This window comes from Trachypithecus francoisi, unplaced genomic scaffold (genome assembly GCF_009764315.1).
Source record: "Trachypithecus francoisi isolate TF-2019V2 unplaced genomic scaffold, Tfra_2.0 Lachesis_group20, whole genome shotgun sequence".
NCBI classification, from domain to species: domain Eukaryota; kingdom Metazoa; phylum Chordata; class Mammalia; order Primates; family Cercopithecidae; genus Trachypithecus; species Trachypithecus francoisi.
The window spans coordinates 41083652-41096865 of record NW_022681466.1 but is presented as its reverse complement, the minus strand read 5'-3'; the positions used below and the strand labels follow the sequence as shown (position 1 = coordinate 41096865).

The following is a 13214-nucleotide window of genomic DNA, read 5'->3' as shown; positions in this document are numbered from 1 at the left end:
ATGAAGCTCATGGAGGGCAGAATCTATGTCTAATTCATCCTCAACCCACCCCAGTACCTAATGTAATACCTTCCCCAATATAACCATTTAATGGGTATCTGCTGAGTGACTATATGGATAAACACGATGTGGTACTACAAAGTGTCTTTAACATTTTGTGATATAAACCATATTTAATTTTCACTTGTATTTATTATAAATACATGTTAACTTTTTTCATTTTCTATTATTTTGTATTTTACAAGTTGATTTGATAAATGTTGAAACAGCAGATAGTGACAAAAGCAGCAACAAAACCTTTGCCATTTAACTACTCTTTTACTTTCTATATCTTATACCAAAAGACAATTTAGAAACTTAAGTTTCATAGTCAGAAATCTATAGAACTCTGTTTTTCCTGAGACGGTGGACCAGAGGCCTTCCCAAAATGCCTTATCTTCTTGGAAGAATTTTGTCCAAGAAGGAAACGAAAAATCAACAGAAAGTGAAAGAAAACTTCAGATACTGGGGAAGAGAAGGTGAGCAGGGAGACAGTGGCTAGGTCTGGTTGAGAACTGAGTGAAGCTCCAATATAGGAGAGGGGAAGAGAATGTCCCTCTGTAATCTATCTGTCTAGTGGGGAACTGTGCAACCTAGGCCATGGGGAACACCCTGTCCCTCCCAAGCCCTGGATATAACTAGGAGAGAGGCCAGAAGAGTGTGAAAAGGAACACCAGGAAGTATGCCAGGCATTGTCTCAGATCTGGGACCCAACAGGACAATGCCATTCTTGATTCTAATTCATACCAAGCTGAGTGGGCCTGAAACCTAGCAGTGGCGGCAGCACCAGCATTACTCTTGGGCCAGGATGTGGAGTGCTGGATCTGGAGCAGGCGAAGAGCTCTCACAGACAGAACTTAGAGGTAAGTGTGGTGTGCAATCCAGCTGTGGGTGCTAGAATTGGCATACCCCTCCTTCATAGACTGAAATAGGAGGAGAGTTGTGGAAAAGGCATGGTTTTGCCTGGGTAGTGGGTTTTGTGGCCACAGGCAGCTTTGAAAAATAAAGTAAAAAACTGCACGTAATATTTCTGAGTGTTCCAACTGGCTCCCTTACTTGGAATAGGGGTGTGAGCTCCCTCAGGTCTGAAGAGTGAGAGGTGGGTCCCTCTCCCTATTACCTGGAGTAGGCACGTGGGAAACCAATCACTTCCCAAGCAGAGAATTTGGTGCAGCAGTGGCTGCTCTGTTTCTTGCCTAGCCTTATCTCCAGTCACGTGCTGACTGCCTCTAGACCCCTGTCAGGGTTGGCACTTTTGCCCACTATTAGGAGGTGTGAATACAGACTTGCCCAGTCCAGCTCTGCCCAGATTTGGCCTCCACTGAGACTGAGCACATGACCCAGTCCACTGAATATTCTATGGCCCAGCCATTGTCTGGGCAATGAAGTACCTCTCATGGTTAACAAAGATCAAGCATAAACTTTATTCCTACAAGAGCAACTGGCTTTTACCTGCAAGTGCCATCTATGGTCTGGAGGTTGACCTGCAAACCCCATAGTAAATCTGCTGACACAAAGGCACAGTGCTTGGGAATAACATAAGAATTCCATGCCCTTTGCTACCACAATCATCAATGCCACTGTGGCTTCTCAGGAGGCTATGAGCCCGCTTACCTTCCAGGTATACCACTACTACAACCAGTATTTGAAAAAGCCACCACACTAAGCCTATTTATAACCAAGGAAATCATACAAAGCCTTAACACTTAACATATCCAGAAGTAAACAGCTCTACTCAACATACTTCATAATTATATCCACAAGAAAAAAAGTTACATTTCAATGAAATTCAAAAATAAGAAGTTATTATTTCTCCAGATGTGAATAAATCACCATAATAATACTAGAAGTATGAAAAAGCAGGGTGGTATAGCACCAACAAAGGAACACAGTAATTTTCTAGCAATGGATCCTAACCAAAATAAAATTTTTGAAATGCCAGATAAAGGCCAGGCACAATGGCTCATGCCTGTAATCCCAGCACTTTGGGAGGCTGACGTGGGTGGATCACGAGGTCAGGAAATCGACACCATCCTGGCTAACATGGTGAAACCCCATTTCTACTAAAAATACAAAAAAAAATTAGCCGGGCACAGTGGCGGGCACCCGTAATCCCAGCTACTCGGAAGACTGAGACAGGAAAATGGCGTGAACCCAGGAGGCGGAGCTTGCAGTGAGTCGAGACCGCACCACTTACACTCCAGCCTGGGCGACAGAACGAGACGCCACCTCAAAAAAAAAAAGAAAAGAAAAAAAGAAATGCCAGATAAAGAATTAAAAATACTGATTTTAAAGAGATTCAATGAGATAAAAGATATTCTGAAAACCAGCACAAAGATATCACAAAATCAATTCAGGATATAAATTTTTAAAACTTGCCAATGAGATCGATATCTTAGAAAAAACAATTTCTGGAAATGAATAATTAAGAAATTACAAAATACAGCTGAAAGCTTCAACAATTGGCTAGACTAAGCAGAAAAGAAAATTCTCAGAACTTGAAGACAGGACTTTTGACTTAATCCAGTTAAACAAAAATAAACTAAAAATAAATTTAAAAAGAATGAACAAAGCCTTTGAGAAGTATGGGACTACATAAAGCAACTGAAGTTACAAATCACTGGCATTCCTGAAAGAGAACAAAAAGCAAAAAGTTTAGAAAACCTATTTAAGTAAATAATTGACAAAAATGTCTGTAGTCTAGCAAGAGATTTAAACATCTACATACAAGAAGTGCAACAAACACTAGAAAAAGATATTGCAAGATGCAATTCACCATGAGAAATAGTCATCAGATGTTGTCTAAAGTCAACACGAAGGAAAAAATCCTAAACTCAGCAAGACAAAAGCATCTAGTCACTTATAAAGAAAAAAAATCAGACTTCTCAGCAGAACCCTTTTACAAACCAGAAGAGATTGGGATCCTATCTTCAGAGTGCTTAAAAAGAAACTGTCAACCACAAATTTTATATCCTGACATAATAAACTTCATAAACAGAAGAAATATAAAGTATTTCCCAGACAAGCAAATACTGAGGGAATTTGTCACTATTAGGCTGGTTCTATAATAAATGCTCAAAGGAGTTCTAAACATGTAAATGAAAGCTCTGTATTCACCATCATAAAAACACATTTAAGTATAAACTCACAGGTCTTACAAAGCAATTGCACAAAGGAGGAAGAGAAAGAAATTAAATAGCGACATGACAAAACACCAACCCACAAAGACAGAGAAAAAAGAAACAAAGAATTTATGAAACAACTAGATAACATTATAACAAGAAAAAAATACTCACATATGAATATTAACCTTGAACGCAAATGGAAAGAATGTTCTACTTAAAAGATAAAGATTGACAAAACTGATTTTTAAAAGCCTGAACAACAAAAAAAGTACAGACCAATATCCCTGATGAACATATATGCAAAAATCCTTAATAAAATACTAAGAAATCAAGTCCAACAGCACATCAAAAACGTAATACACCATGATCAAGTGGGTTTTATTCCAGGGAGGCAAGGATGATTCAACATATGCAAATCATTAAATGTAATTCATCACATAAACTGAATTAATGCGAAAACCATAAGACCTTCTCAACAGATGCAGAAAAAGCATTTGATAAAATTGACCATACCCTAATGATAAAAACCCTCAACAAATTAGGCATAGAAGGAATACATTTCCAAATAATAAAGGATCTGTGTGGGAAACCCACAGCCAACATCACACTAAACAGGGAAAAGCTGAAAGCAATCCCAATAAGAACTGGAATAAGACAAGGATGCTCACTTTCACCATGCCTATTCAACATAGAACGAGAAGTCCTAGCCAGAGCAATCAAGCAAGAAAAACAAATAAAAGCCATCCAAATAGAAAAAGAGGAAGTCAAATTATATCAGTTATTGATAATATGATCTTATACCTAAAAAAAACCCTAAAGATTTCTCCCCTCCAAAAAAACTTCTTAGATTTTATAGCTGAATTCTGTAAATTTTAGGATACAAAATCAATGTATAAAAACCAGTAGCATTTCTAAGTATCAAAAACAAGCTGAGAACCAAATCAAGAAGCAATCCCATTTACAAAACTTATTTTAAAAAAACCTAAGAATATATTTAACCAAGGAGGTAAAAGGAGGCAAAACTACAAAACACTGAATAAAGAAGTTGTAGATGACACAAACAAATGGAAAAACATCTCACGCTCATGGATTTGAAGAATTAATATTGTTAAAATGACCATACTACACAAAGCAATCTAAGATTCAATGTAATCCCTACAAAAATATCAATATCATTTTTCTCAGACTTAGAAAAAACAATCCTCAAATTCATATGGCATTAAAAAAGAGCCAGATTAGCCAAAGCAATCCAAAGCAAAAAGAACAACACTGGAAGCATAACATTATTTGACCTCAACTTACACTACAAGGTTATAGTAACCAAAACAGCATGGAACTGGCATAAAAATAGATCTGTATTCTATTAGGTAATACAGAATACAGAACCCAGAAACACCACCACATAACTACAGCCAAATGATCTTTGACAAAGTCAACAAAAAACATATACTGGGGGAAGGACACCCTTTTCAATAAATGGTGGTCAGTAAATTGAATTGCCATATGCAGAAGAATGAAACTGAATCCTTATCTCTCACCATATATAAAAATCAACTCAAGATGGATCAAAGAATTAAATGTAGGACTTGAAACCTTACAAATATTAGAAGAAAACCTAGGAAAACTCTTCTGGACATTGGTCTAATCAAAGAATTCATGACTAAGACCTCGAAAGCACAAGCAACAAAAACAGACAAATGGGACTTAATTTTTAAAAAAGCTTCTAGAAAGCAAAGTAAATCATCAATAGAGTGAAAAGACAACCTGCAGAATAGGAGAACATATTTGCAAACTATGCACCTGGCCTGGGGACTGATATCCATAATTTACAAGGAACAAACAACAACAACAGCAACAAAATAATAATAATAATAATTAATAACCGATTATAAAGAAGGCGAAGGACATGAGTAGACATTTTTCAAAAAAGACATACAAAAGGCCAACAGGCCTATGAAAAAATACTTAACATCACTAAACATTAGAGAAATGCATATTAAAACCACAATGAGATACCATCTTATTCCAGTCAGAATGGCTATTATTAACAAGCCAAAAAATAACAGATGTTGGTGAGGATGCAGAGAAAAGAAACACTAACACTCTGCTTGTGGGAATGTAAATTAGTATAACCTCCAAGGAAAACAGTATAGAGACTTCTCAAAGAACTAAAAATAAAACTATCATCTGATCCAGCAATTCCACTTCTGGGTATCTATCCAAAGGAAAAGATCAGTACTCATAGGTTTCTCACAGCATTATTCACAATAGCAAACTATGGAATCAACTGTCGATAAATGGATGACTGGATAAAGAAAATGTGGCATACACACACACACACACGCACATATAGATATATATAGACCGCACACACATGCACACCATTTGCATGTACATTATCTTAAATGAAACAACTCAGAAAGGGAAAGTCAAATGCCACATGTTCTTATTTGTAAGTGGAAGCTATATAATGGGTACACATGAACATAGATTGTGGAGAGTGTGGAATGACAGACACTGAAGATTTGGAAGGGTGGGAGGCTAGGAGGAGGCGAGGGATGAGAAATTACCTAATGGGTCCATTATTTGGGTAATGGTTACACTAAAAGCCCAGAATTCATGCTTATGCAATATATCCATGTAAAAAAACTGTGCTAGTACCTGTCAAATTTACACAAAAATTTTTAAAATAAATCTATAAAACTCAGCACTTTACTGCCTAAGGTATTAAGTGTGTCAATAACCCCCTAGTTATTACAGGAGGGATATCAACATACGCCAGTTGAAATAGTACTATAAACAACAAGGAACAATTGCTAATCTTTTTCAAGTAGTAGTCAGTACTTTCATTGTTTTAGGTTCTTTTGTTAAATGTTTCAAGTTCTTGTTGCACATATGACACAACAGAATACCAAATACATCCCATCGATTGTATATTTTTAAACTGGTAGAAAGAAAATATAATTTCAACATGTTATTATGAGAGCTTAAGATAATAATATAGTTGTCCCCCAGCATCCATGGGGAATTGGTGCCAGGGTCCCCTGAGGATACCAAAATCCATGGATGCTCAAGTCCCTTTCATAAAATGGTGTAGTATTTGCATATAACCTACATACATCCTCCTATATACTTTAAGTCATCTCATAATAACTTACATAGTACCTAATCTAATGCTTACACATCACTTCATTCACATGAATTCAACATAGTACTTGACACACGGCAAATCCAAGTTATGGTTTTTGAACCTTTGTGTAATTTTTTTTTCCTGAATATTTTTGATCCGTGGTTGATTGAATCCACAGATGTGAAATCCATGGATATGAAGGGCCAACTGTACTCTTCACTCATTAAATGTAACATGCAAGCAGTGTTTTAATGTTGATATAACTAACAATTGAACTGAAGCAGTTGTTTATTATATAAACAGGAAAAATAAATAAGCAAAATTTAATTCCTGGTTAGTTGAAATTAACTTAGAAACAAATATCCTTGGCCGGGCGTGGCGGCTCACGCCTGTAATCCCAGCACTCTGGGAGGCTGAGACGGGCGGATCACTTGAGGCCAGGTACTCGAGACCAACCTGGCCAAAATGGTGACACTCCCTCTCCACTAAAAACGCAAAAATTGGCCAGGCATGGTGGTGCACACCTGTAGTCCCGGCTACTCAAGAGGCTGAGGCATGAGAATCCCTTGCACCCAGGAGGCAGAAGCTACACTGAACCGAGATTGTGCCACTGCTCCAGCCTGGGTGACAGAGCAAGGCTCTGTATAAAAAAAAAAAAAAAAGACAAAGAAACAAGTTACTCTTTAAAGGTGAGAACGTATGGTTTTATAAAAATCAGTCTGCCTTAATGCCCCATTTGCTATTTTAAATATTTTATAGCTTCCCATAAAACATATTACCTTTTTTTCATAGGTGTGTTTTAAATGACTTTTCTCCATTTGAAACTTATTTTCTTGATCCTGTGAATGATAAATGTTTATATTTACTATACTTTAAATTATAATAGAGTTAATAAAATTAGCAACCTAATGAAATCAGTCAATCTACTTAATGTCAAACTTTAGTTCAGAGTTTTGCATATTATTAAGTAAGCCCTACAGGCAGAAATTTGAGTAGCTTTATACTACAAGGCATAAAATCTTAGTCATCTGAAGATATTACTATTCTCAGAAGTACTCGCTTTACAGTATAAGAAAATCTTTCTGACCCTTAAGATTAAGAGATTACTTTAAAAATGACCAAGTCAATAAATATGGAAATGGTAAATTTGAAGTTATATCATATAACAGTCCTTGGTATTTTTTGATCACTAGAGAAAAGATCTAAAAGGTGCAAAAGAGAGAGACAGAGAGAGAGACAGGCAAGAAGAAAGAGGGAAAGAAAGAGAGAAATTATGAAGATTGGCAGGTAATTTAAAAGAAGGAAATTATTCTAAAATAATAATACATTTAAATAAAATTTATTTTTAAAACGAATCTCAAAAGAGATCATTCCAATTCAAATTATTGTACTTTATTCTCTACATCTCATTAGCATCAATCTCTATTAAGATAAATAAAATGTAAAATTACAAAATGCGATAAAAGAATCAGAAAAGACGACCTGCATTTCTGAGTTTTATTTTTTAATTGACTCTCAATTATACATCTAAATCAAGAAAACTGTGTTTGACCATTGTTCTTCTGTGTAGAAATACAACACTCACCCTTAGTTGTTGCTTTCTTTGAAGTTCTGATTCCTGTAACTGCTGTTTTAATTGACAGACATTCTGTTCTAATTCTTCAATCATACTAGACGCCTAGAAGGATTTTAAGAAGAATAAAAAGCAGAATATTGATTTTTGTACCATATTATACCTTCTGATTGAAAAAATGTCCCTTTTTTTACCTCTGAAAGTCCAATCAGAATTAAAATTATCTAGAAATCTGAATGAAAAATGTTTTTAAAAGATACTAGAAAAATTAATCTTTTAAAGTAAAAGTATAAATTAAATGCAGCAGGGTATTTAATATGAAAATGTAACGCTGATATAAAAATAAAATCTTTTAAAGTAAAAACAGAAATTAAATGTTACATAATATTTAATGTTATGGAAATGTAACACTGACATAAAAATAATAGCTTTACAGAAAACTTCAAAATGTTAATTATAAAACTAAAGCAGAACCATGATTTCAAAATAGTAACGCATATAGTTACTCTATAAAATGTATTATTCATACGACTAAGCAATGGAATTTATTTGTTTCCTCCTTTTAAAACTTCGGCACTTAAAATGATTAGCTTATAGCAGAATTCAGTTTATTAAGCATTTGTGTTGTGCTATATAGTAGACATTTAGAATTTTAAACATTTTAAATACCAATAAAAATTCCTGAAGTTCCTGTTATTTAAGAATAAAGTGAAAGAGAGACTAATTTCAAATGCCAAATAATTTCTACTTGGCTATCTATGGCTCTAGGCTGAGAGAATAAATACTTCATGCAGATTATCTACCAACATAAATAATACCTTAGAAGCTGAAAGAGCATGTTCTTGTTTTAGAAGGTTTATATCAGCATCGTATTTGGTTTGTAACAGTTTCATGTTTTGCTCATAATCATTTACAAGATGGTCCTTCTCTTTATGCAGTGTGTTACGCCTAAAAACAAGAGAATAAAATAGACTTCCAATGTATTTAAAACCAATTTCTAAAATGAATTTTTTTAACCAGCTAAATCCAAATACATTTCCATTCAATATATTAAATAAGTATCCATCATTTTGTCAACTGCTTCTAAACATTCTGCTTATGTTAAAAACAGGTTGGGTACAGTGACTCATGCCTGAAATTTCAGCACTTCAGGAGGCCAAGGCAAGAGGATCACTTCAGAAAAAGACTTTGAGACCAGCCTGGGCAACAGAGTGAGACCCTGTCTTTACAAAAATAAAAATAAAAACAGAACAATTAGGCAGGCACGGTGGTGCATGCCTGCAGTCCTGGCTACTTGGGAGGATCAGAAGGAAGAATTGCATGAGCCCGAGTTTGAGATACAGTGAGCCATGATCACGCCACTGCACCCCAGTCTGGGTGACAGACAGAGACCCTGTCTCTAAATAAATAAACAAACAAACAAACAAAGAGCAGTATTTAGTTTAGGAACTTCCCATGGCTAAACGCACAAGGTGTAATTAATTTTGGCAGATAACTTACACAGTTAATATCAGCACTTTATAGCTACACCTGATAGATCTCTGATTTCAGACAATACCTTGCCTTTACTTCTTGTAATTCACTACACGTTATCTGGTAACATCTTTCAAGTTCCGCTTTTTCTTGAATTAATTTCTGCCTCTGTAAATTACTGTTCTCTGCTTCTCCAGTCAGCTGCTGGACACGGGCCTCCAGTTCTTTGATCATGTGGTTCTAAAAGAACAGGTCACGGTTAAGAAAGTCTCTCACTCAGTCGTAATACTTTTGTATCAGTAAGAAGCTTGAGGAAAATGTATAATCTATAAGAATAAATAAAACAAATGGATCATAAACCATGGTAGTAAAAATTAAATCAACCTTGAAATTAACCAAGTCTTTAAAGAAATAATGCTTACTACCACAAAAATAAGAACATCATAGTTACACATTTTTAGCCTTTTGTTCATTTAATGAATATTTACTGAAGCTGGTAATATTCAAGAATGTAGATAGGCTGGGCTTGGTGGCTCATGCAAGTAATGCCAGCACTTTGGGAGGCCGAGGTGGGCGGATCACAAGGTCAGGAGATCGAGACCATCCTGGCTAACATGGTGAAACCCCGCCTCCACTAAAAATACAAAAAATTAGCCGGGTGTGGTGGCGGGCGCCTGTAGTCCCAGCTACTCGGGAGGCTGAGGCAGGAGAATGGCGGAACCTGGGAGGCGGAGCTTGCAGTGAGCCGAGATCGCGCCACTGCACTCCAGCTCCAGTCTGGGTGAGAGAGCGAGACTCCGTCTCAAAAAAAAAAAAAAAAAAAAAAAGAATGTAGATACATAGCAGTAAATAAGACAAAGTTCCTATCCTCAGGAAGGTTTCAGTCTCTACACCTCTTTATACATACGCCCATTAGCTGACTACTTACTAGTGCTCTTTGCTTTTCATTTTAGTTTTTGAAATGTGTTATAATTATAAAAGTAATGTAATAGTATTTTTAAAGGAAATTCGTAACCCCAAAATTGTAGCACACGGGTGCTCACATAAGTGATACAAATATTTTTAAGTGTATAGGAACATTTAATTAGCCGTAGTGTTAGTGTGCAAGATTTTTATTCATTTTTTAACATCTTTGCCATTTTATAAAATGCACTTCTCCACTCTTCCACAGTATTAAGATTATCACGCAACTAAATCATTTCTCTATTATTTAATATTTATTTAGAATTTCCCCCTATGTAGAACTGCAATTTAAAACGTGGATAAAGGTATTTATCATCTTTTAGATACTTTATCTAAAATTAGGGTAAGCAAGCATTAGATGAAGGGACAATTAATTTTCAGTTTTAAAATTAAACTTCTAATAAGTTTGAATAATAGCGACAGGTTAGTATGATGTTGCACTCAATTATTGTGTTATACTTGTTCTAAGATAACCATTTTAAAGATGCAGTTTCAGCATTAAATAATATTACAACCCTGACATCCTTTCTTCATTTCATCCTTTCTTCATTACAAAACCAAATAGGTATACAAGTTAAATTTTGGTGTGACAGCTTCCAATCTAGGTAAATGACTTATCTAACTTAAAAGCATGGTTTATAGATTAAATTCTTTAAATGCATACAATTCCAAACTGACAAACATCAGAAGTTCCGATTTCTTCTTCATGCATCTTTTTCACTTTGTCTCTTCATTATCCCTCTGCTTTAGGAGCTCCTTTCAGAAAATAGTTTCAATTTTCTAATATATATTCTAAACACCCTTTGTGTCCTGCATATTCATTAACTGGAAGAAACAAAGAACATATACTTTGCTTTCCAGTTTTAGATGGCGGAATAAAGATGATTTGTATTCCTTCTTCTCTTAGAAATCAAAAACAGACAAGATGAACTAGAAATAGAAATAGAAATGCAAATTCCATCCTAATAAACCCTGTAAGAGGATATTACAGGGTTTGTAATAAGTTGTAAGTTGGCTATAAAAGAGTAGCTTGCATACTCCCAATGGTAACAACTGAAAAACCCAGACAGACTTTTTTTTTTTTGAGACAGGGTCTCACTCTGTCACCCAGACTGGTATACAATAGTGTGATCTTGGCTCACTACTGCCTCAATCTCCCAGGCTCAGGTGATCCTCCCACCTCAGCCTCCTGAGCAGCTGGGACTACAGGTACATGCCACCACACCTGTCTAATTTTTGTATCTTTTTTGGTAGTGATGGGGTCTTGTTATGTTGGCCAGGCTGGTCTCAAACCCCGGCCTCACGCGATTCTCGGTCTCCCAAAGTGCTAGGATTACAGGCATGTGCCACCATGGCCAGTGAAAGATTTAATTAGTACGAAAGTACTTGAGAACTTCTAAGGCAGCTTGGAAACCTCAAAGAGATGAGGCATCATCCTGTGAGGTGCTTTTACACTAGAAGTATTTTCCAATGGTAGAAGATGAGGATGGGGCAAGGAAACAAGGGCAGATGGTGGCCAAGGCAGCCAGGACTTGAGGAACTAAGGTCGTTCAGAAAAGCAATGCACAGAGAAGTGGGCACCACACCAGCAGTTTACTCCTCAAGAGAATTTGTCGAATTCTTTTTCTTTTTCTTTTTGGAGACGGAGTTGTGCTCTGTCCAGGCTGGATCTCGGCTCACTGCAACCTCCACTTCCCAGGTTCAAGTGATTCTCCTGCCTCAGCCACCTGAGGAGTTGGAATTACAGGTGCACACCACCACACTTGGCTAATTTCTGTATTTTTAGTAGAGGTGGGGTTTCACCATTTTGGCCAGGCTGGTTTTGAACTACTGACCTCAAATGATCTGCCCATCTTGGCCTCCCAAAGTGCTGGCACTACAGGCATGAGCCACTGCGCCTGGCCGAATTTGTCAAATTCTTAGCATTTACAGGGCAGGAAGCCAAGAAACCAAGTGGGGGGAAAAAAACTCAGAAAAGCACACTAGAGTTTTCTGCAGTATCACTGTACTTAGAAGTAAAATAGATTGTCCAAGGAGGAGAGCTCCTAGTATTAATAATATCACAGGCTTTCAGTTGAGACCTGTGTTGAGGACTACCACTAGGAGCGAAAGTTAGTCAAAAGCATACCAAAGATTACAAAGACTGCAACTCAGCCTTGAGTCAATTTAGTCCCTGAATGGATCCAGTGATCTGTCTCTACACCAGCTGCCTCTCAGAAGAGACAGAAGAGCCTCTCTGGCAGAAGATAACAGCATCCAGAGCCTTTAATATTTCGGTGCATAATGTTTGGCAAAAAATCACAAAATAACAGGCATACCAAGAAATAAAATCAGAGGAAAAAACAGAAAATAGAAATAGACATGCAGAGCAGATGTCCCATATATTGAAATTGTAAAACATATAAGGCATGTGTTCTCCTGACTCAAAATATATGAGACATCCCACAAAATTAAGTGAAGATCAAATATAATTACAGGAATAGTCCAGAAGAAGAAGTCTCATGGCTGGAAATCCTAGAAAATGTCATCAGAAAACACTTATACAAACTAAGTGGCATGCAAATAACACAACTGGTTCAATAATAACAGATGTATACGTTCTAACTGCAGCTTCTTTCAACATAATCTGGCACGAAAAAGAAGCAAGAAAGATTATGCTGAATGAAAAAACTACGCAAACCATTTTTGCACAAAGCAATCTATGGATGAGATTAAGGGAAAGAAATGACATTATGAGCAAGTAAAAATTATAAGAGCAAACAACCAACATAGAAAAAAACAAAATGGAGATCCAGCATTTACCTAGTTGGTGTACCTAAAGAACAGAAATGGCAGAAAAAGAAAACATACTAAATGACATACTACAAGAAAACTATACATGAAAATAATATACAAATGGAAAGGGTATACT

The 13214-nt window shown here is 36.2% G+C and overlaps 1 protein-coding gene across 11 annotated transcripts in view; it reads right to left on the bottom strand.

Moving 5' to 3' along the window:
* Positions 1-13214, bottom strand: part of CEP112 (centrosomal protein 112) — a 564728-nt gene that overhangs the window by 391668 nt on the left and 159846 nt on the right. For all 11 annotated transcript variants that reach the window (XR_004430727.1, XM_033183912.1, XM_033183914.1 and 8 more), the window contains 4 exons: positions 9426-9580; positions 8686-8815; positions 7880-7972; positions 7074-7133 (listed from right to left, as the gene is read on the bottom strand). Coding sequence is in view for 10 of the 11 variants with exons in the window: in XM_033183912.1 (XP_033039803.1) it covers positions 7074-7133; positions 7880-7972; positions 8686-8815; positions 9426-9580 (438 nt within the window). In the remaining variant the exon portion in view is untranslated. The remainder of the gene's footprint in view (positions 1-7073; positions 7134-7879; positions 7973-8685; positions 8816-9425; positions 9581-13214) is intronic.